At 38.3% G+C, this 27,618-nt stretch overlaps 1 protein-coding gene across 2 annotated transcripts in view; it reads right to left on the bottom strand.

Annotated features, from left to right (window-relative positions):
• Positions 1–27,313, bottom strand: part of LOC131061995 (uncharacterized) — a 110,460-nt gene extending 83,147 nt beyond the window's left edge. The window contains exons 1-4 of one of the 2 annotated variants that reach the window (XM_057995830.2): positions 27,156–27,313; positions 23,652–23,717; positions 23,466–23,515; positions 23,187–23,251 (exon numbers count right to left, since the gene is read on the bottom strand). In XM_057995830.2, the coding sequence (XP_057851813.1) occupies positions 23,187–23,251; positions 23,466–23,515; positions 23,652–23,717; positions 27,156–27,158 (184 nt within the window). In that variant the 5' untranslated portion in view covers positions 27,159–27,313. Of the gene's footprint in view, positions 1–23,186; positions 23,252–23,465; positions 23,516–23,651; positions 23,718–26,987; positions 27,081–27,155 lie in introns of those variants that run through there. The other variant, XM_057995829.1, reaches the window with a different exon arrangement.
• Between the last annotated feature and the right edge of the window lie 305 nt (positions 27,314–27,618).

Below are 27,618 nucleotides of genomic sequence, written 5' to 3'. Positions count from 1 at the left end.
GTTTAATCACAACTGGTTCTTTCATCTTCGCCAAAAATGTTGCAGTATTCTCTTCTGAGTGGGTCTCATTAGGAACCTTAGCCCTTATCCTTTCTCTCAACCAATCAGGCATGATTGATTGCTCCTCAGTATTTTTATCAAATCCACCATCTATTTCTCCAAGGCCAGTAACTATACCATCAAAAAAAACCATTGGAGGCTCAACTTGTTCCTTGGCTGGATTTTGGATGACTTTTCTCATTATCTCTTCAACCTAAGGAGAAGGCACTCTTAATTCATTATCCTCCATATCTATGTCCATCTCCTGTTCCTCAATAGTATTCTGGTCAGGCACAGCAGATGTGGCACTCAAGGTTGAATGACCTTCATTTGATTCACGTCTTTCCCCAACGATTTTCTTTCCCTTGGTTTTTCCAGAATTTCCAACAGGTTCCTTTCTCTTCCAGGACCCAACAATTTCTGGATTCTGAGCATTGCTTGAGGAAATACCATGGATGGAAGACATAGAGTCATCCATTCCCATCAAATCATAAGTCATGGCAACACCTTTGGACTTTAGCTGCTTTCTCTTCTCAGATGTCCACCAGAGTATTCGACCACCGTCTTCATAAGGTCTGCCAAATCCGATCTTTCCCCGTCTGCCCAATCGATCAAGGCAAGTGGCTCATTTCTTATCTTTTCGAAACCTGGTTGTTCAAGTTCAAGACTGTCTTCCACTTGATCAGTGACCCTAAATACTTTTGTTGCTCTTACCATGCCTAGGGGAATTCTTGACCAAAATCTTCTTCTGATTTTGAAACTATCGGCTGCATTAGCCCAATAATCCTCTAAATCAGTTCCGTGTTCAAATACAATTCCTTCTACCATTTTCATTTTACGGAACGGATCAAAGTTCCTTCCTGCCTTGTATTGGTAGAAGGGGTAACATGCCAGCTCCTTTTCAGTAGTGGCAGCAGCTTGTGCTGATGGACACGTCTCCAATCCATTTCCAATAGTGAGAGAAGATGTTCCTGCCTTCTTCTCCTTCTCTCTCGGAACTATCATGAAGCTCTCCAGTTGCCTCACAACTTCTAGCAGCACAGCTCGGTTGGTGGGATAAATTGGGAGCTTGTAGGGAGATCCACAAAATCCCTGAATTCTGATATAGGTGAATTTTGGGTGTTGGATATACCAATACCCGAATCTGCTTATGAGGTCTTTTGACTCTTGAGAGAGTCACTGATGTAATCCACCTTGCAGTGTTCGTGTGATATGCATCAGAATTACATCATTCACCTTCTTGAAATGTAATTTTTTCTTCCATATGCAATTGGGGGTAACAATCGTAAACAGCAAACTAATTCTCCATGTTTCCCACCTCTCCTCTGCAGGTGAGCCCTCTGTATCTATAAGTTCTAGCAAGGGAATAGAACAAATACGAACTCATGTAGAAGATTTTATCTCCCTCAAAAATTTTCAGTTGGCTATCCGAGTTGTTGCTTATTATCTGAGCCCAGTCAATAATCTTGACTCCATTCATTATCTCATTAATGAAATAATACATCCAAGGCTCAAATGGAGCCCCTTGGGGATTACCCATTATTCGGTTTAAAAGGACAATCATGTCTCCAATATCTTCTTTAAAATATGCCATCACCAAGTTCTTCTTTGATAGCTTAGAGGCCCCCTTTCCTGGTTTATCCAGTTGTTGGTTCCCAAAACCACAGATTGGAAATCAAAGAGTTTTGCCAATTCTCTTGATGAATTCCGAATCAGTCTTGGCCAACAAACGGGAATGATCGATAGATCAAATTCCCCTGCACTTCAGGCTTCACTAAACCAAGGGGGGTGAACCTACATCCTAAACCTAAACTGCAGGTTAAAGACTTTTCTATAGCGAATTTAAGAAATTAGGTGACTTCAAGATGGCAATTGTTCCCGAACCCAATCTTATTACCTGAAAACTATAACTGCTTGTTCGTAAATGAATGTTTATAAAGTAGTGATTGTATGAATTAGAAATATGATTCCTTAATGAAACTTGCTTTGGAAATACTTGATTCAAATATATAAAATCAATAAAAGACCAGTGCCTTGATTCCTTACTGGCTTCATATCATTTCAAATGAAAAATCCTACGTTTAACCTTAGAGATAGTTTTAATAACATGTTAATGAAACAAGACCAACATTTCAAAGGCTTCCATATGGATTGCAATTAAAATGTGACATCCTGTTAGTCTTACTGAATTTAACTTTACTTTGAAAGACCAATAAGATAATTCAAAGTTTACCAACCAATCCTTCAAACTGATATTCAAACTGAAAATCAATCTTAATTACAACAACACAAGATTGCACAATGAAGAAACCTATGTAAATAGATTTATCTAAAGAACTGATCAATCCATTGAAAAGATAGATACTATCATGAATGAAAAACACTTGAATCTTTATATTGAAAATAAAATACTTAAACCAATTGATTTCAATGCATATCCTCCATCAACTTGGTATTTCCAGACACGAGTTCATAAGGAAATGCATAGAGATTGTCTTGATTAAAACCATAAAAACTATATATATACTTATGATATCTGTCTTTCCTAAAACATCCTCTATATATAGATGAGGATTCACTTTGAAAATGAAAGGGCATACCCTTTTATTAATACAAAAACTAACTAGAAACTAACTACCTAGAAACTGCCCTAACAAACTAAAACTATAAAATACAAAGTAACATCTTTAAACATCTTTTGATATCTATGGCTGGTTTCCAAGCATCTGATCGCACTTCTAAATGTGCTTCAAATATCCCTCTGATTTGTAGGTATCTACATCGTAGATAATATCTCTGACCACAATTTCCAGAGTGATGAAGTTCTCCATCTGCTCAATTGTCTTTGTCATGTCAAGTACATCGGACCGGGCAATGTGAAGGGAAGCACTGAGAAGACTTTGGCACTCCACAATCCATTTATCCTTATCTTTAATCTGTCCATTCTGATCTTCAATTTCTGGAAAACCATGTTGTACTATTTCCTTACAATCATTAAATTCATTTTGCAATTCTGTGTCAAAGTCTTCATGCTTTTTCAACAGCTTTTGTATTCCTTTAATAACTTCAGCATCTGAATTGACCATTGTCTTATCATGCAACAGAGTTCCTAGTCTGTTATAAATCCGGTTGTGAGATATTGCATTATCCATATTCTTTTGATAAACAGCCCAGAAATCTTCAAGGAAACCCTGCAATTTTCAAATCTCTTAGTCAGTAAAACAGAGGCTGTGTCAGCCCTCACACTCTGCATTTGCCTTTTCAACTTTTTATTTTCCAGTTGCATTTCCTCACATTTCTTTTCCCACTAAGACCCATCATGGATTTGTGGCACAGGTTGTCCTCCTCTTTTTAGCAATTCTTCATATAATCCCTTGTACTAATCTCTTTCTTTTATCACTTTGACCAATTGTGCTTTATTAAATTTTGAAATATCAATACCCATATCAGCAGTAACAATGGGATCCACTTCACCAACTTTCAATTTCATCATGTGACCAAAGGCTTTATCCACATCAATGATTTTTGGCCTCTTATTTGGAGGGTAAAGAGCCCATAAGAGAAGAGCCTCTTCATTTTGGTCAAATCTAGAGCCGACATACACATCATTCACCCCCTGAATATCCAATTTAAAATCTTTATTCTCAGAATGTAACATGCTATCAAAAATAAACGATGCACTCATATCCCATCCTCGAAAGATAATGATGCCTGCTTCACTAAGAAGTTGTCTTCCCCTTTGAGGGGTTATAGTGGTCAATTCTAAACTGATTTCTTCCTTTAGTTTCCCCAACAATTCTGATTCTTTTTCAGGGGTTACGTTTGGGATAGAGTCTCTCAATTTTTTCCCTTTGAAATTATATAAAAAGGATTTAAATTCTTTTGACTTAATAAAAACATCATCAGACACAAAGGCAGAATACTCATCGTATCTTGCATCACTATGGATGTTCAGCCTGGCAACAATTTGCTCTTGCAAATCTAGCTCTTCTACTGTGTCTGGTGCTTGATGCCTAGATACCACCTCAACTTCTTTTGACTCGCCTTCACTCTCTTCTTCCCCAGTTTCCATTTCTTGCAATCTCCTTTTCTTTTCCTCCAATTTCTTGTTTAATTCATCAATGGCCATCTGGGCCTCTTCCTCCTCCATGTTTCTAAACATGTCCTCTGCTTCCAAGTAAACATGAAGATAATCTCCCAGATTTTGACTTTTCTTGCAATTGTGAATATATCCTTCAAGGTCATAATTTACCCTAGCAGCATATTTGAACAAATTGTATTCTTCAATCAGTTTCCTATCAATGGTTTCATAAGCCTTTGTTGATACAATGGTAAAATCCCCAAAACTAAAAGTCCCGGGCAGGAAAGTCTGCTTATGCATATCTCCAAAATGTTTGGCATTCGAAACACTTAACTGTCTCACAATCTCCAGATAAGCAATTATGTCTGGTACAAGTTTTGGCAACAGATATGGGGTTCCTTCAAAACCATAAATCCTGAAGCAAGTAAAATCCTTGTGAACAAACCAATCGCCCCAATTGTGATTGACAATACCTCTTTCATAAAAAACAGCAGGTCTAAGAAATCTTTTAACTTCAGTGGAAATAGATCCTTCACAAGGGACACCATACATCTGGTATAATGGCTTTACTATTAGCTCTTCAAACTTAATGTAGTTTGATTTCACATATCGTGAATCCCAAATTGATGTCCACATATGTACTGGTTGTTCTTTACCTGCTATGTCCATTGTGTTCAATTTTAAATTCATTGGCCACATACCCCAAAATCTTCCATAAAATAAAATCAAATGCATTAACGAGGAGTAAAACTTGAAAGTAGGCTCCCTATTATCTCTAAGGTTCAAGAAACCTTCATGTAATTTTTCTACAAGATAAGTAGCATAATCAAAGGATCTTGACTCATACATCTGTACATTTGCTGCTAACACCAGCGGCCAAATATTAGCTACATCAGGGACCTCTATACCTCCAACCTATCTGCATGACATATAGGTGTACTGTAAGTAGTGTCTGAAAATATCCATGTTGAATGGGGGACCATCTTCTTCGGTTAGAACGCCCTTCTCAACCCTGTGGAAAGCTAAGTTCCACCCTTTATAAGTAGTATCCATTTTAACAAATTCCTCCTCTAGTTCTTCAAATGACAAGGGTACATCAGGGTTAGGGTCTAAGCTAAAAACTTCATCTATGGTGCCACGGCTAAATCTGATAAACACCTCACCATTTGGAAACTGAATGCATCTCTTCACAGAATTGTAATTTTTGACCAAGACTTCCATCAATCTGATATTTACGAAAACATTTGGAACAACTAGTTTACCTAAGTTGGTTACCCACGGGTTGCAAATTGGTACTTCTCTGTCCTTTCTCAGAAAATGAAACCAGAAGAGTTCATAACCTCTCACCTTTGTCCACACATCTCCAACCCCTTTAAACCTGTCCTCAGCTGGTCTTTTCTGGGCAAATGTTGTTTCAACCTCCTTGATTTTGGGCCTGGGGACTGCAATTGATCAATGATATAATGATTCAGTTTTCGTGCAGGAGGGACTTTCGCTGTTTTGGATTTTTTAGACGTGGATTCAAAGCCCTTAGCACTCCTCTTTCTTCCTGATAAACTTGAAGCCTCCATGATGCGTGAAGAACTGTGAGCAATAATTCTCACCATGTGTGTTTTTTACTAAGACACAACCTGCATTTGGTTCTTAATTTGCCTCGTGTGAGCCATCAATCTACTCAATTGCACGCATTAAATATAGGCCGCTTTGGTTTCAATTTTGAATTGTATCTCTAACGGCTCATCAATATATGCTTTCCCGACGAATTACTCCCTTGGTGCCATCAGCAATATTTCATTCCTTAAGTCACTTTATTTTTTATCAATGTGTGTCTTCCCAAGCCCTCCATCAAGTATCGGCATAACCTTGAACAGCCTCTGCCAATAGTTACTTTTTCTCCGATGAATCTCCTGCTCTATTGTTTCCATCGGGTGTCGGGATAGCTTGAAATGTTACATCCCGATCTCTTTAAGTTATGCCGATAACCTATGTTTCTCTTCCTATCGGTGTAAGTCTTACCGATAGGCTATCGGTAAAACAGCAATCCGCATGTTCCGATAGTGAAAGTCATGCCGATGATACTTTAGTGATTACTCAGTCAGTGTATATCCTCCCGATGTGTCTATCGGGTATCGGGATAACTCCTATCCCCTTTTAGCGATAGTTAATCACTTCTCGATGACCTTTGGCTTTGCTAGGGTGCTTTCTTCAGGGTAGGCTACATTGATGGTTTGATTTGCTTATAAAATGTGCTCCCCTTAATGAAATATACATGTTTATGATTTTTTACATATAAACTGAACAAAACCTCACACAAGCTCAGCCTCTGAGATATCACATAGAACCTGCCTCTTTGGCTAAATTTGTCAAAGCGAAAGCCTTATCTTTACTCAGTGCCACCCCCCAATTGCCCGGCTGATGGTTGACTCACTAGAGACATATCACATATGGATGGGAATTGATGTTGTAGGATTACTCCTGCACATAAAATTTCAGCAGTAACTATTCTCATGATAAAAATACTTGTTTAAAACAATAAGCAAATAGTATCTCAATAGCATAAATAATTTGAAAAATTATGCGCTAACACCAGCCATGAATGATTGATGGTGGCCTCGTACTCCTCCATGTGGTCTTGATACATTTGATTGGCCTCATCCTTGGTCATATATACAGCATTATGATATTCTGGGATTCTAATTGCCTCCCTTATGGCTACATCACTGATATTAGCCAACACTCTTTCGTCTGGTGCTACAACATCTTTACTGTCAAGGTTATAGTGCCTAGCACACTCAACTACCAACTTCGTGCACTGCATAGTAGGGAGAAAGCCAGCAGCATGTACAATACCACTCTTCATCATCTTACGTGCGGTCACAGCAGGCACAAGGTTGTCCAAGCCGAACATCCTTTTCTTAAACTCCCTTAGATTGATATGTTGTAGGTTTTTTTCACTGACATTCTTCCAGTCCGAGTTCATCCTTGATTCAGGAGAAGCATCCTTGTCTACTTGAAACTTCATCGCGACTGAAATCTGCAAAAACACATGAAGCCTAAGTTAGAAATCAGAATTTCAATTTAAAATTTGAGGTTTTGAATGACCAAGTGGTTGAAGTTGTTTACTTCATTTTTCATACTTAGTCATTAAAATGGAGTTTTCACATGTAGGAATTTCGAAAATGATAATAAAACTACACTCTCTAAAGCAACTGAATTCTGATTTTAATCTACAAACCAGGTCTGCAATCACATTAATCTTATCCAAACTTGTTTTGAAATGTGGGAAAGAAGGTATGAATATTCAATCCAGCATGATCTTTCTTATTGAAATTTTGGACAAATCTGTTAAAATCACCTCCAACGAACTTAGAAAACTCAGAAAATCTAATAAATCTGCCTTCAAAACCAACTTCATCTTCGATAGAATGAGAAGAAAAAGACAAGAAGATAGAAGGAACTTGATGAAAACTCAGAAAACTCGATAAATCTGCCTTCTATCAGTTGGTTTAACTCCAAAAACCTGAGAATGCTCATGTTTAAAATGATAGTTAAACTCAGATCTTCACCAAAAATACACCCAACCTGCAAAAAGCTTCTGAAAATTGTTGATTGTAACTAGGGTATAGGGGTTCGGATTGCCTTAAGGCAACATCTGAACTCCTTTAGGACCGAGTCCTACCCTAAATGTGGCCCTATCCTAAATCCACGCTAACACATAACAATTAAATATTAGCACCAAACAAACATTAGCGCCTAAAATATAAGGAGGCCGACTTCAAGAAAGGGCCGACCTTAATAAAGAAAAGAGGCATATAAATAAAGATCACTTTGCAAGACAATATCATCAAGTTCAATTAAAATCAGAATGCAAATTAGCTCTGCTGTGCGAACCTAAGGAAGAGGGCGAATTATTCAGTTTGGTGTAATATTGTCCAAAGGGGACATAGCATATCTTGAGGCAAGTCATTGAAGCATACAAGGACAGATCTGATATGTCAAGATCAGATTCGAGCTAAGTATTGTACTGTTATTTAGAGGAGAATATACAATCTGACCTGTGAGTCTTTCATGCTGGGTTTTTTCTCCTTGGAGGTTTTCCCAGGGTATGCTTGTTTGTCTTCTATCATATTTCTGACTTATGTTGTCTTACTAAGTTCTGCAAATCTGATTACAATCTAGGGCACAATTTAATGCATGTTGATTCACTAAACTACTGCAAATCTAATACAAACCAGGGCATAATTGAATAAGATAAATCTGATTATCATACCTAGGGTTTAAATTTACATGGTATCAGAGCTCTAGGTGTTACTAACTTCTGATTTTAGCAGATCAATTGTTGCATATAGCTGTTGTTTGTGTTCAGATTAAAGATGTCACGTTCGAAGGCTGAAGATAGGCTTGAGGGAGCCATTGACTTTGCTGCTTGGAAAGTTCGTATTCTGTTGATCCTTGAAGAAAATGACCTACTGAAATTTGTAGAAGAAGAAAGGCTGTCTCCTCCAGAAGATGCTGAAGAGCTGAAACTGTTCAAGAAAGATTCCCTCAAGGCTAGAAGGATCATAATTGAGTCCGTCAAGAATCATCTTGTCACTGTCATATCAAAGTTTACATCTGCCAGAGAAATGATCAAACACTTGGAAGGGATCTATGAAGTCAACAATCTCAGAAGGGCTCTTGCCCTAAGACAGCAACTTCTACACATAAAAATGAAAGAAGAAGATTCAATCATAGCCTACTTCATGAAGATCAATGAACTAAAGGACAAGCTAAGCACTCTTGATTGCCAAATCTCAGTTAAAGACCTTGTTATGATTGCATTAAATGGTCTACCAGATGAATGGGAAACATTCATTCATAGCATTGGTGGAAGAGCTGATCGTCCCAACTTTGAGCGTCTTCAATCTGATTGCATCGAAGAGGAATCTCGAATTGAGGTAAGAGGAAAACTCAAAAACTCTCTCAAAGATAATCATGTTCTCTTATCTAAATCTAGGAAAGGTGGTCATTGGAAGAAAGAAAAGAGAAGCAAAGATTTTAGATCCTCCTCCTATGATCCAAGGAAAAAGTCAAGAGATTCCTCTCACATTCGTTGCTTCAGATGTGATAAGTATGGTCACTATGCCAGAGATTGTCAAAATGACCCAAAGGAAAGGGAAGCTAACTTAAATGAGGTTGCTGAACAAAGTGAAGACTACCTTCTTATCTCTACTCTTTCCAACAATGTTCCTACGGATAGCAATTCGTGGATACTTGATAGTGGTGCCTCCAAACACATCTCAGAATTTCGTGAGCATCTCTCAGATCTGATTGAAAAAGACACCAATCTTCATGTTGTAATCGGTGATGATGCTCAATACTCGGTAAAAGGTTCTGGTACTACCTCTCTAAAACTAGATTCTGGTATTTCCTTACAACTCTGTGATATTCTATTTGTACCTGGTATTAAAAGAAATCTTATTTCTACTTCGGCTTTAGAAGATAAGGGTTTGCAAATAGCTTTTTCTGAAGGGAAAGTACTCACTTGGTCTAAGAAATCTAACTTCAAATCTGCTCGTATTATTGGACATAGATGTGATAGTTTATATAAGCTTGCAGCCAATCCAATTCAAGCTCTCATTCATGAGACCCCTGAATCATGCGGGCTATGGCATAGAAGATTGGGTCATCTTCACTTTCAAGCTCTTCCCACTCTCGGTAAAATGGTCAAAGGTATGCCTAATCTCAGTTTATCTCATGATGATGCTTGTAAAGGTTGTGCAATGGGTAAGAATGTAAAGAATCCCTTTCATAAAAGCGATAGTAGGGCTAAAGAAAGGTTAGAGCTTATTCATTCAGATTTATGTGGTCCCATGTCAGTAGCATCTCCTAGCGGGTTCTTATATTATGTTATCTTCATAGATGATTTCTCTAGGAAAACATGGATCTATTTTCTTAAAACTAAAGAGTTTGAAGAAGTCCTAAACAGATTTAAAGAATTCAAAGCCTTAGTTGAAAATACTACAGGAAATCGAATTAAATGTTTGAGGTCTGACAATGGAGGTGAATACACCTCAGGTAGCTTCTATGACTTTTGTGTAAAGCAGGAATTAAGAGGAAGTTTTGTGTTCCCTACAACCCTCAGCAAAATGGAGTTGCTAAAAGAAAGAACACGACCATTGTTGAAGCTGCAAGAGCCATGATTCATGATCAAGACTTGCAACCTTTTCTATGGGCAGAAGCATCCAAAACCGCAGTTTATATTCAGAATAGATGTCCTCATCAAGTCCTAAAGAATGTAACACCTGAAGAAGCATTTTCAGGAATCAAACCTGACATCAGCCACCTAAGGATATTTGGAAGCCCTGTGTATGTTCATGTGCCTAAGGAAAAACGAACCAAGCTGGATCCATCTGGAAAGAAAGGCATCCTAGTAGGATACAGCGAATCTTCCAAAGCTTTCAAGATCTACATTTCAGGTCAAAGGTATGTTGAGGTAAGTAGAGATGTAACCTTTGAAGAAGATATTGCTTTCAAAAGATCTAAAGGTTCATTAATCAACAATGATGATATGATGATGGAAAAACAAGATTCAATTGTTGATGCTAACCCTGAGTTACAGGAGGAGTCTACTGATCTCCCAGATCAGGAAGTTCAGAATGACTCATCAGAACCCATGCAATCTACCGATATACCTCAAGATATTGTGGTCTGCAAGAAGAGACCACTTTGGGTTAGAAATACAATTCAAGATGCGGAAGGGTTTGCTGCTCCCAGAGGAACCTTCAGAAACAGCAAGAGTGTCCAAAATCACGCCAACTACATTTCTGTGATGTGCAATATAATTGAGTCTGAACCCCACAATATCGGTGAAGCTATGTCCCATCATGCTTGGAAATTAGCCATGGATGAAGAGTATGGGTCTATCATCAAGAATGATGTCTGGGACATTGTACCTAGACCCAAAGGTAAGTCTGTCGTTTCCTCTAAATGGTTGTTTAAAATTAAACATAATGCTGATGGTAGTATTGAAAAATATAAAGCTAAGTTTGTAGCTCGTGGTTTTTCTCGAAAGGAAGGAATAGATTATGAATAAACCTTTGCCCCTGTTGCTAGATATACCTCTATTAGGTTTATAATAGCTATTGCTGCAGCCAAAGGTTGGGAGTTGCATCAAATGGACGTTAAGACAGCTTTCCTCAATGGAGTCATTGAGGAGGAAGTCTATATTGAGCAACCAGAAGGTTATGTAATCCATAAAAGAGATTCTCATGTTTGTAGGTTGAAGAAAGCCTTATATGGGCTCAAACAGGCTCCTCGCGCTTGGTATGAAAGAATTGATAAGTACTTACTAAGTTTAGGGTTTTCCAAGAATGATGTTGATGCTAACATTTACTTGAAAATTTATAATAATGAGATGCTTATTTTAGTTTTGTATGTAGATGATTTATTTCTCACGGGTGAAAATAAATTAATCATAAGATGTAAAAAGGAATTAGCCTCAGAATTTGAAATGAAAGATTTAGGTCTAATGCACTACTTCCTAGGGTTAGAAGTATGGCAAAGAGCTAATGAAATCTTTCTAAGTCAGGGAAAATACACTATTGATATTTTGAAAAGATTTAGAATGATAGATTGTAAACTTATGCGTACTCCTATGGAATCTAACTTAAAGAAGTTAAGTGTTTCTGCAGCTAACTCAGATTTTGCAGATCCTTCTGAGTACAGATAGTTGATTGGCTCCCTTATGTACCTAGTCAATACTAGGCCAGATATCTGCTATGCTGTGAATGCTCTCAGTCAGTTCATGAGCTCACCGAAACATGTTCACCTGGTTGCTGCCAAGCACATTCTAAGATATCTACGTGGCACGATTGGTTATGGGCTGAAGTATACACTTAATACCCCAATCCTCCTGAAAGGCTACTCAGATTCAGATTGGGCAGGAAGTGTCAAGGACAGGAAAAGCACTTCAGGCATCTGCTTCAACTTGGGCTCCGCAATTATCTCTTGGGCATGCAGAAAGCAATCTTCGGTAGCATTAAGCACTGCAGAAGCTGAGTACATTGCCGCATCTGTTGCATCCAGAGAAGCAGTGTGGCTCCGTAAGCTTCTTGTTGGATTATTTGGTCAAGTCAATGATCCTACCACCATTCATTGTGATAATCAAAGCTGTATAAAGATGTCAGTAAATCCTGTATTTCATGATCGGTCCAAACATGTGGAAACCCACTATCATTACATTCGGGATATGGTGCAGAGAGGCGTCATTCACCTAAAGTACATTAGCACAGATGAACAGATTGCTGACATCCTCACCAAACCCTTATCCAGAGTGAAGTTCGAGTACTTCAGAGATAGACTCGGTGTCATGGAAAACGGAACCCTGATTGAGAGGGAGTTTCAATCTCAGTGACTATTGGTAGCACTTTGAACCATTCTTTGCTTGTGTGCAAGAATGAATTTCATCCAATCTATGCTTGTGTGCTAGATGGATAGTTGTAATAATGTAAAGACCCACTGATGTATTCCACTTTCTATGCTTGTGTGCTAGAACCATCCTATGCTTGTGTGCTAGGTGGAAGATGTAATTCTATGCTTGTGTGCTAGATCCATTCTATGCTTGTGTGCTACATGGAATGTAAAAGGTTCAGATTATGTATTCTCCTCCTCCCTAGTTAAGAGGGAGTGTTGATTGTAACTAGGGTATAGGGGTTCGGATTGCCTTAAGGCAACATCCGAACTCCTTTAGGACCAGGTCCTACCCTAAACATGGCCCTATCCTAAATCCACGCTAACACATAACAATTAAATATTAGCACCAAACAAACATTAGCGCCTAAAATATAAGGAGGCCGACTTCAAGAAAGGGCCGACCTTAATAAAGAAAAGAGGCATATAAATAAAGATCACTTTGCAAGACAATATCATCAAGTTCAATTAAAATCAGAATGCAAATTAGCTCTGCTGTGCGAACCTAAGGAAGAGGGCGAATTATTCAGTTTGGTGTAATATTGTCCAAAGGGGACATAGCATATCTTGAGGCAAGTCATTGAAGCATACAAGGACAGATCTGATATGTCAAGATCAGATTCGAGCTAAGTATTGTACTGTTATTTAGAGGAGAATATACAATCTGACCTGTGGGTCTTTCATGCTGGGTTTTTTCTCCTTGGAGGTTTTCCCAGGGTATGCTTGTTTGTCTTCTATCATATTTCTGGCTTATGTTGTCTTACTAAGTTCTGCAAATCTGATTACAATCTAGGGCACAATTTAATGCATGTTGATTCACTAAACTACTGCAAATCTAATACAAACCAGGGCATAATTGAATAAGATAAATCTGATTATCATACCTAGGGTTTAAATTTACAAAAATGTCTTTAAACCTGCTAGATAACTCCTTCAACCTGCTCTCAACACTTAGAAATTCGAACTCTTGTGTGTAAAAATGAAGGAAAGAATGTCTTATTTGTATTCAAGTTGGGTTTCATAATTAGAAACATGCAGATCCTCTTCCAATTCATGTTTCCAATTCGATTTCAGTCTTATATACTCATGGAGAAAGTTTCTAATTTAATTTTGAGTTGCAATGTCATCCTCATCTAGTTTGAATCTCTCACAAATGTAAGTTTCTAATTTGATTTCTAGTCTCAAAATTGATTCAATCTGCAAAATTCATCCCACAAGAAACTTTCTATTTTCAATTCTAAGTTCGAATTCTCCAAGATCTTGCTGACATCACTCAGAATATCCTCTTTTTTAACTTAGTCAGCAACCTTTGACTTATTTTGACCTCCATTATGAGCAGAGTGGACTCTGTTGAGTTTGTCTCATCATTAATCATCTTGGGCGGACTTTTTCATACTTAGGAGTATGAGGCAGACTTTGTAGCATTTAGGAATCTCTTTCTTCCTCAGGCGGACTTTGCTTGTCATAGACACCTCATATGTTTTCCACTTGGGGCGGTCTTTGCTTGATTTATCTCCAAGTAGGAAGGCGGACTTCAAGCCTTCCACTCTCCAATGCACACTAGTCTTAGGCGGACTTTGGAGGGGTTGATTATACTTTGTCTTAAAGCGAACTTCTTAGGACTTGATACCTTTAGCATACACCATGAGGGTAGACTTTTGAGTGTTGCTCCCATAAGTTGGAGGGTGGACTTTACTTGCCTTATGCTTTTGGCCTTCAAACCTTCCTCAAGGCGGACTTTGCTTGCCTTGATACCTTTGCTTACTCCTTATCTCACCTTAGGGCGGACTTGTTTTTTTTTTAAAACTTAACCTTTCATTGCAAGGCGAACTTTGAGAAGGTCATGATCTTAGGAGGGCGGACTTTTTGCTTCCTCCAAACACTTTCAACTTTGACAAGGCGGACTTTCTTGGGCTCTCTCTCCATCATCTTTGGGCAGACTTTGTGAGACTTATGCACCTTCACCTTAGGCAAGCTTTTTCAAACATGTTCCAATGCTTGGGCGGACTTTTTGGCTCATGCCACTTTGCTATCAAGAGTAGGGCGGACTTCTTGAAGAACATGACCATTGCATTTGCACCTTGGGCGGACTTTTGGAGTTGCACCTTGGACGGACTTTTGGAGTTCACCTTTTATGGCAGACTTTTGTAGTTGCACCTTGGGCAGACTTCATGAAGATCATGGCCATGCTTCCCTTCCATGAGGGCGGACTTTGAGAAGCTCCTGTCACAACATTAAACACCATTAGCCAGACTTAGAAATATTTGGAAAACATTAAAATTTAATAACTTCTTCAATTTTAGCCAGATTAACATGATATTTGAAATCCATACTCAGGTAACCCATCCAAAGTGCCATGACCCCTAAAATATAGGAACTTAGCTTTTTGGGTCAAAACTTGAAAATTTTCGATCGCAATCGATGCAAGTCAATGGTGTTGGCACAAACCCTAGGTCCCCACTCTGAAAAAGCAAAAAGCAGACATCCCTAAAAAATTGGGAAAACTTTCTAAAAATAGCCATCCCATGGATCGAGCTAAAAATGCCAAAAACGAAACTTCCTAAAAAATAGGAAAAAGCAAAAAATGAAACTTTCCAAAAATAGAAAGTTGTCCGAATTCGCTCAAATCAATTGCGTTCTTCGTCCTTGCGTTTCTGGGCACTTTGACGGTGTCTAGACTCTGTTATCACTTGGTTTGCAAAAACTGACTTTCAATCCTTAAGACTCAAACCGTTCAAAACTTGACAGAATTGAGCAAAACTGAAGCGGAAGGCCACGGGATACTAACAAAAACCCTAGAAAGCGGGAAAAGAGAGGGTCCCCATTCTCAATGGGGCAATGTGTGAAACCAAGCCTTGCCCAATTTTGAACAATTCAGGTCTTAAGGATTGAAAGTTAGTTTTTGCAAACCATGTGATTCTAGAGTCAAGACCCCGCCAAAGTGCCTAGAAAGGCCAAAGGACGAAGATTGCAATTGATTTGGACGAATTTGAACAACTTTCTATTTTTAGAAAGTTTGTTTTTTTTGCTTTTTCCTATTTTTTAGGAAGTTTCGTTTTTGGCATTTTTAGCCCGATCCCCGATATGGCTATTTTTAGAAAGTTTTCCCTATTTTTTAGGGATGTCTACTTTTTGCTTTTTCAGAATGGGAATCTAGGGTTTGCATTGGTGGCACTCACCTGCTTCGACCGAGACCCAAGATTTCCAAGGTTTGACCTAAAAAGCCAGTTTCCTACATTTTAGGGGTCATATTGCTTCAAATGGTTTGCCTGAGTATGGATTTCAAATTTCAAGTTAATCTGGTTAAATTTGGTTAAATTGTGAAATTTTGAAATTTTCCAAAAATTTTCTAAGTCTAGCTAATGGATGATGTTGAGTGTTATGGCAGGTGTTCAAAAAGTCCGCCATGTTGGAAGATGATCAAGATGGTAGCAACGTTGAAGACCTCCAAGAAGTTTGCCATGTATGTTTGAGAGGATGTGAAGAGAGGGCATAAAACTCCGCCCTAGGCCTTGCTTGAGGTAACACCAAACTCCGCCCTCAAAGAAACCTTCTTAAAGTCTGCCCTATGCCATGTTAGAGGTGTTCAAAGAGTTCGCCTTATGCCTTAGTAGAAAGTCCGCCCCTTTGGTGATAGACCCAAGGTCCGCCTTGACTGGGAGATGCATCAAAGTCCGCCCAAGGAGAAGCCTTCAAACTCCGCCCTTGGTAACCATGTCAAAAGTCCGCCATGTATGTTAAAGAGGCTATGAAGAGGAAGCATAAAACTCCGCCCTAGGCCTTGCTTGAGGTAACATCAAACTCCGCCATCAAGGAGACCCTCCTAAACTCCGACATGCCTTGTGGAGTGGAAAAAGTCCGCCTTGGATAACCTCAAAAGTCCGCCATGTATGTTTGAGAGGCTATGAAGAGGGAGCATAAAACTCCGTCGTAGGCCTTGCTTGAGGTAACATCAAACTCCGCCCTCAAGGAGACCCTCCTAAAGTCCACCTTGAAGAGGGAGTTGGAAAGTCCGCCTTGGTGGAGGTAGCATCCAAGTCCGCCCTATGCCTTAGTAGAAAGGCCGCCCATGAAGAGAGTCATAAAAGTCCGCCCAAGCATGAGATTGAAGACAAGTAAACATGTTGGAGACCCTCCAAAAGTCCACCCAAACATAAAGATGAACACTAAAAACTCCACCCTACTCTTGGAAGTCAAACAAAGTCAATAAAATTTTGAGTGATGTCATCAAATCTTCCAAAAAATCGAACTCCTAATCAAATTAGAAAGTTGGAAAAAGAGATTTTCAAAGATCATTGAGCTAGGAAATTAAAATGGAAACTCAAAATTAAAATTGGAAAGAAGATATTTTGCAAATCGAGAGGATTTTCAGACTGAGTCCCAAATTAGAAACTTTTGGAAGATATTCTTTTATGAGCCTAGTTCGAATTAATCAACTAAAAACAATTTAGAAACTTGCATAAGTAAAAGATTTTCGAACTAGAGAAGACGACAACACTTTCCCAAAGGTTTGAGTCAGATTTAGAAACATGAGTTGGAGGATTTTGCGTGTTTCTAATTGGGAATTCAACTTCATTTGTAACTTCATTTTTTACACTAAGAAGTTCGTAGTTCTTGAGGAGAGCATAGTAAAGTGTTTGCAGATTGAAGTCCCTCTGAAGAATTCTGGATTCTGTGTATTTTCTGAGTATTTTCAGAGTTATGGAAAATGATTTTTAGTGGATTTATTCGAATTTCTAGTGAAGGAAAATCATTTTTTTTGGCTAAGTATAGGAGAGTTTTTGAGTTATAGCACGTAGTGTGGTATTGTGATCACAACCATCCTTGAGATTGAAGAGTTTATAGATGAAAATCCATTTTTTTGGGCTAAGTATGAGGAAAAAAGAATCAAATCTTCAAACACTTAGCCATTCGCAGCCCCTATTTTCTTCGATCTACGAATTAATTTCTAACTTAAGTTTCATTATCTGATTGCAGATTCTAGGCACTATGAAATTTCAAGTGGATAAAGACGCTCCTTCTAAGTCAAGGATGACTTCGAAGTGGAAAAATGTTAGCGACACCAACCTCGGGTACATCAATCTGAGGGAATTTAAGAAGCGGATGTTTGGTTTGGACAACCTTGTGCCTACCACAACCGCACGAAAGATGATGAAGAGTGGCATCGTGCATGCTGCTGGTTTTCTCCCCACCATGCAATGCACCGAATTAGTAGTTGAATGTGCTAAGCATTACAACCCCACTAGTAAGGACGTTGTTGCACCTGATGGAAGAGTGCTGGCGAACATCAATGATGAGGCCATCAGAAAAGCCTTCAGGATCCCAGAGTATCATAACACTGTGTATGTGACCAAGGACGAAGCTGATAGCATGTATCAGGACCACTTGGAGGAGTATGACACCATCGTTAACCATTCCTAGCTGGATAAGCCAAGGAAAGGCGCCTCCAAACTTCAAAGGAAGAGCTTGGTGAGAGCATACTTCAAGGAAGACATTGGAGACATGATCATTCTGTTGAACAGGATAATGGGAAATCCTCAAGGTGCTCCATACGAGCCCTGGATGTATTATTTCATTAATGAAATAATGAATGGAGTGAAAATGATAGACTGGGCCCGAATGATAAGTGACAACCTGGACAGCCAGCTGAGGAACCTAGAAGCAAATAGAACCTTCTTCATGAGCTCGTCCTTGTTTTATTCCTTGGCCAAAACCTACAGATACATAGGTCTCACTTGCAGAGGGGAAGTGGGAAACAAAGAAAACCAGTTTCCAGTCTATGATTGTTATCCCCAACTCCACATGGAAGAAAAATTCCATTTTAAAAGGGTAAATGACACATTTCTCATGCACATCACCCGGACGTTGCAAGGTGGACTGCATCAGAGACTCTCTCAAGAGTCTATGGACTTCATCAGTAGATTTGGATATTGGTATATCCAATACCCGAAGTTCACTTACCTTAGAATTCAGGGGTTTACTGGGTCTCCCTACAAGCTTCCAGCTTACCCTACCAACCGAGTTGTGTTACTCGAGGTTCTGAGGCAATTGGAGGGGTACATGGCAATTCAAAGAGATAAACAGAAGAAGGCAGGAATTTCCTCTCTCACCATTGGTAATGGGTTGGAAACATGCCCATCATCACAAGACGCTGCAACTGCTGAGAAGGAGCTGGCTTGGTATCCCTTTTATCAATACAAGGCGAGGAAGAATTTTGACCCGTTCCGCAAAATAAAAAGGGTCGAAGGGATGACATTTGAACACAGAGCTGATCTAGAAGATTATTGGGCTAACGCAGCTGACAGTTTCGAGATCAGGAAGAGATTTTGGTCGAGAATTCCCTTGAGCCTGGTAAGAGTGACGGAGGTGTTTAGAATTGCTGACCAAGTAGAGGACAACCTTGAGCTTCAACAGCCAGGCTTCGAAAAGATGAAGAATGAACCATTAGCCTTGATAGATTGGGTAGAAGGAGAGAAATCAGATCTAGCAGACCTCATGAGGTCGGTGGTCGAGTATTCTAGGTAGTGGACATCTGAAAGGACAAAGCAATTAAAGTCTAAAGGTGTGGCCTTGACCTATGAATTGATGGGAGTAGATGACTCTTTGTCCTCCAACCCTTGTATCTCTGCAGGTAATGCTCAGAATCCAAAAAGTGTTGGGTCTCGGAAGAGGAAGGAGTTAGTTGGAAGCTGCGTAAAGGTCACAGGAAAGAAGATTGTAGGGGAGAGACGGGAGTCCAACGAAGGTCATTCCATCCTGAGTGCCGCCTCTATCGTACCTGATCAAAATGTTGTTGAGGAACAAGAGATGGACATAGGCATGGTTAACAATGAAGTGAGAGTGCCTTCTCCTTCGATCAAGGAAATAATGAAAGTAGTCACCCAAAGCCCGGACAGAGAGCAAATTGAAACCCCTGCATCTCCAGTAGTCTTCTTGGATGGTATAGCTACTGATCCAGGAAGGACAAATGATGGGTTTGATCAGAATACCGTAGAGCAATCAACTATCCCTGATTGGCTAAGGGAGAGGATAAAGGCTAAGGTCCCCAAGGAAACCTATTCTGAAGAGATCACAGCAGCATTTCTGGAGAAGGTGAATGAGCCAGTCATAGCCAAACCGCCCAAGCCAACCAGAAAGTTCTCGTTGATTCAGAGAGATAGTGCGGGATTCAGGACAGTTCAAATAGCTGTGCCGAAGGAAGGGAAAATTCAGGACAGTGTTGCCCCAAAGGACTACAAGATCACCACTATAGAGCTGGGTAAGCCCACCCAAGACCAAGAGGTCCAGTACTTTGATGACTCTTGTAACGCCCTGAAGGCAAGTTTAGCTCAAGAGAGAGAGAAGAGAAAGAAGGTTGAAGAAGAAAACCAGCAATGGAGAAAGTATGTTCTCCATCTTACCAGGCCACTCAACCATGAGATCCCGGTTACCCCTCCACAACCTCTTCAGCAGGAATCGATGAAGAATTATGAGGATATGAAGGGTACGTTCACACAGGCCAAGGAGTGGATTTCAGATGCTTCAGCACATGCTGATATACTGGTAGAAAATTTAGTGTCAGCACATGAGTCAGCCTCTTCGTTGGTCAGCCCGAACTGTATCCAGGACCTAGCTGCCAATTGGGAAGACGTGGATGAAATTCAAGATGAAATACTTCCGCAGCTGAAAGTTATCCGAGGCTTGTCGAAGAGAAGTCTAGTGGATGTAGGTGTCACACAGGCCGGAGATAGGTATGACTTCAACACTTGGTATTATGCCTTGGTCACCCGGATTGAAGTTTTGAAGAAATCCGAGACTAAGTGCTTTGAGACAGAGGAGAGTGTCAGGGAGATCTTGAACAAGGTGTTTCATGTAGCTTTTGAGATCTGGAAGATTTGCAGGCAGAGAACCTGAGAGCCAAGATTCAATCAAGCTTCTTCAAGGACTCAGGTATGATTGACAAGGGCGATCTTTCGAGGATTGCAATTTTTTTTCTTCATCGATGAAAACTTTCTCGCCCAAGCAGTGGAGTGGGAAAGCATCCTTGCCACATGTACCGATGATGTGGACATCATCGACTTCATAATTAGCAGCTTGCCAAGTGTCACTATGGAGGAGGTCGGGCTTATTGTGTCCAGGTATATCGAATCTGCGAAAGAGGAAAGTGGACGCTCACTCACCTTAGTGAGATTAGCAGTTGTGCCACATGTCACTTTCTTATTCATTCAAGCTGATAGTGTTTTGGGAAACCCTAATTAGGGTTTATAGCTTTCAATCTTGGCCCTTGATCACTGTTTGATCTCGATCGTTCATTTATTTATTTTTAAACTATATAAGGCTACCTCCTCTCATTTGGAGAGTGTGAGGTTTTTGATGTATTGTTGTGTAAGGTCATTCCCAGATAACATATTGCATGTGTGCTTTCTCTTAAGGCTTTGTAATCCCTATTGTTTGAATGATTTGCATGGTTTCAATTTCCTCAACACTTAGTTAAGGTTAATTTAGATTTGCTTTCATTGTTGTTAATTTGAATGAAGGATTTGATAAGTGTTAATTGATGGTGTATCTCCACTCATACTTTTGGTGAATGGATGATTTCCATTTCACCGTGCAAAGTTAGTCTGAGCCCATCCTCTGTGCATCCCAACATCTTAATCATAAGCACAATCCATTGAAGATTGCACCGGTTTGGTGTAGTTGTCCCTAGTGTGGCGAAGCAAAGTTTGGTTTCCCGAGAGCACCCAGTTGATACTGTCTCCGAAGTTCGTAGGATTAGATTAGTTTTCCTAAACCCTATCTCTTTTCTCCTTTTTTGAAAGTCTAAATCCCCGAAAATCCCAAAAATAAAGAAAGAGCCTAAAATTGCTAAATCCGTCCAAGTCCAACAGTTCAAAGACATTTGTTAACGTAATTCCCCTTTGAGATTTTCAGCATACACTACCCAAGAAGCTATTCCACTAAAGTCGCTTGTTCGCACATATAGACCTTGGAATCAGTAGTGATTTTTCAGGAGAGGATAGAATGCATTCGGGTATCCTATTCTAATGTTTGGTAGATGATAAAACAAACACCAACAAGTACCCATTCGGAAAGATTGGCAAACAGTTTTAGGTTTGATTTGTGTGTTTGTAACTGTTATTTCGCATTTGATTCGAGCAACTAATGACAGTTTGTTGTGAGTATTAAAATAATGTTATGGTCTGAATTCAGTGAGCTATTATTTAGTATTTCAACTATAATTCAAAAGTAATCTCATTTCTTCTTTTTGAGTCTGCCATTAGAATCAGCTTCAAAACACTGTTTGACTGTGCTCAACAGTGAAGAAGAAAAAATTAATCCTGTAAAATTAGAAGCACAGCTTAGAACCTTGCTGAATGATGAGGTTAGAGATACCCAATAATACACTAGTGAGAAAATTTCATCTAGCAAAATTCTTTGACAAAATAATACAGGAAGCTTTGTAAGCTGACAAGCAATGTTGAGAAATTCATCCTTGACAAAAGAACAACTGAAACTGAGCAGATAGATCAGTGAATGGTGGTAGGTTTAATTCAAAAATACGTTCAGTTACAATAAAAGTGTACTAGAGTGAATAAAACATAGTTTCCAAAATTTATATAATGAAATCTTGGATGACCGGATAGCAGCTCAAAAAACATCAATGTCAATGGGGTCTAACAGATTTCTTTAGGTCTTCAACGTACATGGGGAAACTGAGTATGCCAACTGCTGAAGTATACCAGGAGGTCCAGTGATTAATTATTTGAACTTATGGTCCAGATTATCACAAGTTTGAGCCAACAACCAGCTAGATGGAGTAAACTCTATTGCCAAGTACATAGAGGTAAGAGTATTGGAATTTAACATTCATAGATGATTCCTCCTGTGACTGGGTGTAAACCTGAGGTCAACAGGATTACCTGCCATAAGCACCAAATATGTATTTTCAGAGGGAGAGCTCCCCCAACAGCCAAGCATGAAATCTGGAACCTCAACAGTTCAAAATAAAAATAAAAAAAATTTAGATTATTCTACTCTGGTTTGATTGTAACTGCCAAAATCTTTTATCCTAAAAATTTCTATAACCAGTTGTAAGCCATTCCAGAATGGCCTAGGTATGTTGATATTTTATGGTCCAAGCTGTTTTCTGAAGTGGCCTGTTTTGGTGGCTTTGCTGCATTTTGACTGTAGAAGCTTGGGCATTGGATGGAACTCAAAATGTTTAATACAAGATAATTTTACCTATCAAAATAATTTAAATATATAATGCATTTGCCCCACTTTATGACTTGATGTACAAACATAGTCAAGTTCATAGGGGGTGACCATGAAGTGCAGTCTGCACACTAGTGATGTCTTTGGCAACCTTGTACCTATAATTTAAGTTTGATATATCTTGCCTAAAAGCTTGAATGCCAATCACTATATTGTTTTTGTATAGTAGGCATGCGCATTTGGTTTATAGCGAGGAAAATAAGTAAATGTTTTAAAATTTAAATTGTTAATATCACAGGAACAACTTAATGCATGAAGGTGCTCACCTGCAAGTATGCCAGATGCACAAACCTTCACAACAGCCTACAGATAGCTAATAATTCGAAATTGCCAAATCAGAATGCATTTCATATGGACTTACGCCGTTCCCTTGCTTGAGAGAAAAGAATTTGGCTCAATAATAATTGTCTCTTTTCCTCCGCTTCCCTGGACATGCATTAGATGTCAGTCCTGCAATCAAAACTTTTGAAACCGATTAAAAAACTAAAAGAACACCAATTACAATTGAATTCTATATAGGTTAAAAATGCAAATTTGCGAATAAATGAATGGTCAAAAGTGTGGAAGAAAGCACGTCAAATTTATTCAAGTAGTTAATGAGGACTCAAGCTCAAGCCTTAAACTGTTGGGATTAGCTTACCTCTTTTGCTCCTCCTGTGCTTGCTGTTGCTCAGCACCTTGTGAGTTGCCCTGAAAGGGAATCAGAGTCATAGAAAAGAAAAGATAAATACAATGTAATTCCTGACAAATAAAAAAACATCCTTGGATAAAAGTCTTTTAGCAATGAAATGTACAATACTGTAGCAGTTTTTTAGATCAGTCATACAATGCCTCTCTGTGCCATCATCTCCTGTATTCTCCTTTGCCTGATTGCTTCCAACTCTGGATCAGCCTAATTAAGGAATAAATTAATAGTCAAAAAATGAAGTAGAAGTTTGTTAAGAAAATAGGAAAATGGAAATTGAAGCTACATAACATATTTAGTAATATCTTAAAAGACAGGATCAATAGGCAACCTTTTCCTCCACAGAAATCCATTTTAAAGCCTTATTTCTAGGAAGATGAACAATTACATAGATCCCACTTTTCAGTGCAGGAATGACATTATTGCAGATATTTTTTATTATCAGATACAGACCACAACTTTGCCATCGGATTTTGCTCAGAATACCACAAGGTGTAAAACATTAACACTTCCTGGAAAGTAGTGTGATATGATAGCAGCAAAGTGACACAATTTGATAGAACAAACAAGCAAAATCCTTTTAAGAATTTTAATAGGTTCAAAGCCCTTCAACAACTGCTACATGAATGCAATCATGTCTTTTAGACTAAAAGGATGCAAAAACAAATTCATCTAAAACTATGAACTTAAAATAAAGGGAATGCAGAAACTGTCTACAATTACCAACCCACTTTTAAGCTCACCCAATCTGATCCTAGCAACAAGAAAGCTGGAAGAACATTAAGCCTTCACTTAGAGATAATCAAACAAATGTACTTCACCTTAGACCTTTCAAATAACTAGAAATATCATTGATTTCATATTTGGTAGAGTTTGTACACCAGTCTTTAGCTCACATGGTGACACTTTAACATATATACACAGAATTTCATGCTACACTTATGCATTAAGGTTGTATGTTAATATTGCAAACATAACATACCAAGATTAAGGTTAATGTCTTAGTTATATAACAAAAAAAGCAGCAAACCGTGATCATATAAGAGTCATCTGTTACAATCAAGACTCGGTATATATTTCGTATAAACTATAACAGCATCCAGATAGCTATAAACACTTAACAGTTAAAATTGAAAGAAAGCTGCAACCTGCCAATTGCAATTGTCTCATCTATCTGCTTAAACCATGAGATTTACTAGTTTATTCATGCAAACTCCAAAGTTGTTATTATATATGTAAAAGTGAATGCTAAGTTCAAATTTGGTATAACTGATTAAAATCTAGGTAGCTACAAGAACATAACAGTTAAAATAGAATTCTGCAATATGCACATTCCAATCACCTTATTTATCTGCTTAAACCATAGAAATTACTAGCTTATCTGTAAAACCCAAAGGCCGTTTAAAGCCACTTTTGAGGAGGACAAACTTGTCATGGTGAAGTGCAAGCACTATCTCTAGTATTAGCAAACCCTTTGTTTTTGCACACTGCTCGAATGCTTCCTCTGTTTCTTCTCAACACATGAAGTCCAAGTTACAAGAACTCGTGTTAGTAGAATAATGAGGGGAGATGCAATATTTGAAAAGCAATGCTGTTTTTAACCCGACTCCACAAGCCAATCTTGTAATTTTGACATTTATAGTCAATCAAATGGATTACAAATCATGAATTAATAACTAATTATGTCTTTGTTCAAAAAGTCATGCCTATTGACATATTTCAGAGTCAACCGCTCATAAGATACAAATCTAAGGCAGCCCAATTTCTCTTGATTTGCAATCTAACAAATGAGAAACAATAAATGAAGATTCCAAATACAAATACAGCACCTCCATCAAGATGATGTGGTGAAAAACTTCTTGTAAATATGGACTTGTAATAATACTTATAATATAATAAAATGGAGGAGATGTTTAAGAGAAAATTAAAGGCAAAGACAAGTATCAAGCCATACGATACTAAAATTAAAAATAGATATTATTCTTACTAATTCCCTCGTTAAAGTCTTGACAAATCTCTCCATGTAAGCATTAGGGAAAAAAAAAATTATTAATTCAAGAAACTAGACCATTCGCTCCAAACTTTGAAATTAAATTTTGTTCTTACTTATCCATTAATGCAAATCTTGTCAAATGTCTGTATGCAAACAGTATTAAGGAAGGAGATAAACATTCAACAATAATTGAACATGTGTACTGTTTTAGTCCACAACGGGCTTAAATCTCCAATCAAGGATTTTGAGGAATCTCAACACCATTACAAAATAGACTGTCATTTGAAGAGAACTGCTGATAAGAATTTCTCACAATCCTAAACCATTTATGTAAAGAGGCTTTTACAGGTGCATATTCTACAGGTACAAGAGAAGTCACTTCAATTAAAGATATTTTTTTTGAGCATTCACCACTAGAATCCGACTGACTTGATCCTCTACCAAATTCTTTTGACCACAAAACAGGACATGCAAAAGTGTAGAGATTGGTAATTAATAATATTCTAATACTTAAATGCAGAGAACACCACCCATAAAGCTTGCTTCCTAACAAATTATCTTGTAGGAAGACTCTCGTGATACCAAAATCAATCATATACTACTTAATAACATGCAACAAATATAAGTGTAGATACAAGTACCATACATAAGAAAATATCATTAACAACCCCTTGTAAGGCTATATAATCTGTAAAAAAACTACTTAAATTTGGCAAAGAAAGTTTCTCAATGATAGATATAAAAAACATTACAACGATAAGGATCAAATCAATCTTAAGGCCTGGACCTCGGAATGCTTTGACAGAAAACATAATTGTTGAACTTTCTATGTAGATGAGGAAAGAAATCTATTCAATACCCATAAGCTTGAAACTGAGGAGGTTATTTTAAAATTTTCTCATCTAAATTCTCCACAAAATGAAATGGCGTTTCATAAGCTAAGGCCTTACTACAAACATAACCTAGGATGTGCTGGCAACGAAACAATATATCACAAGAGGCGAAATTCACACAAATTTGGATTTTCTAGTCAATGTGGAAAGAAGTGATGAATAACTGAGCTATCGAAGACAGCGAACTATAGGTTACATTATATTTACAAGCAAAAAATGCACGAATTTGATTTTGCGGTGGTCACGTTAAAGGGCAAATGCAGACCGGCAATTATTGGCCACACAAGTTTGAAAGCTTGCTGAGGAAGATATCTACTGAGAGTGCAGACTGGTTACTGCAACTTGTCTCAGGAGTAATCACCCCAACTCTCCAACCGGTTAGCCCAATAGTTCCATCTATCTGTACCCAACTAGAAAGTTTCGTCTAGTTTTGATTTCACCACCCGTGACTCATTTCGCCATTCATGATTATTTTTAGAATTCTGCAAATCTGAGTGATTTTGGGATCCACAATACATACAACTCTTATGCCATAGAAAGTCGCAAGTTGGATAGGTTAATTCAGGCGTGTGATGAAGGATAGACACTCACATCACAAGATATATGCCCAACCCGATCAGGGAATAAGAATTTAGACAATCTTGGAAGCCACCAAAATCGAAAGACCATAAAACTTGAAACTCAAAATGAAGCAGTGGCACTTTCAACCCAAATTAAGCTATAAAAAGAAAAAAATAAACAAAATGCTCACGCAATTACCATGCCTGCAACCAACAGACTTGGATCTTCCTTTTTCAGCTGCCTGTCCTTTCCCTTTCCCCTTCGGTGGAAGGATAGAACTCGACGTATCAGTGGACTCTGCAAAAGTTGTGATTGTTATTATAATTATTCGTGTTTTTCACTTTATTTATATATTCTCCCATAAGTATTTTTTATTTATATAATCTGCCCTCTCTAAAGCGAGCTGAGCCCTTTCCTTTATCTTCCGTCTCTTGCCATTTTAGGGCACGGTCACGGTCACGGTCCCGTAGAGCGGTTTGAATTTTTATTTTAACTTTATGTTTTACAGTAATTGAAAAATGTAGTATGAGACTGAAATGAATTTTTATGATGTAGAAAGTTTTCTCAAATAATTTTGAGATTTATATGTTACAATCTTTGATTTTTTTTTAAATAAGAATATTTTAACTTTATGTTTTATAGTTTTTTTAAATAAGAATAT

Source organism: Cryptomeria japonica, chromosome 2, assembly GCF_030272615.1.
Source record: "Cryptomeria japonica chromosome 2, Sugi_1.0, whole genome shotgun sequence".
Lineage (NCBI taxonomy): Eukaryota > Viridiplantae > Streptophyta > Pinopsida > Cupressales > Cupressaceae > Cryptomeria > Cryptomeria japonica.
This window is presented reverse-complemented; position numbering and strand designations above follow the sequence as displayed.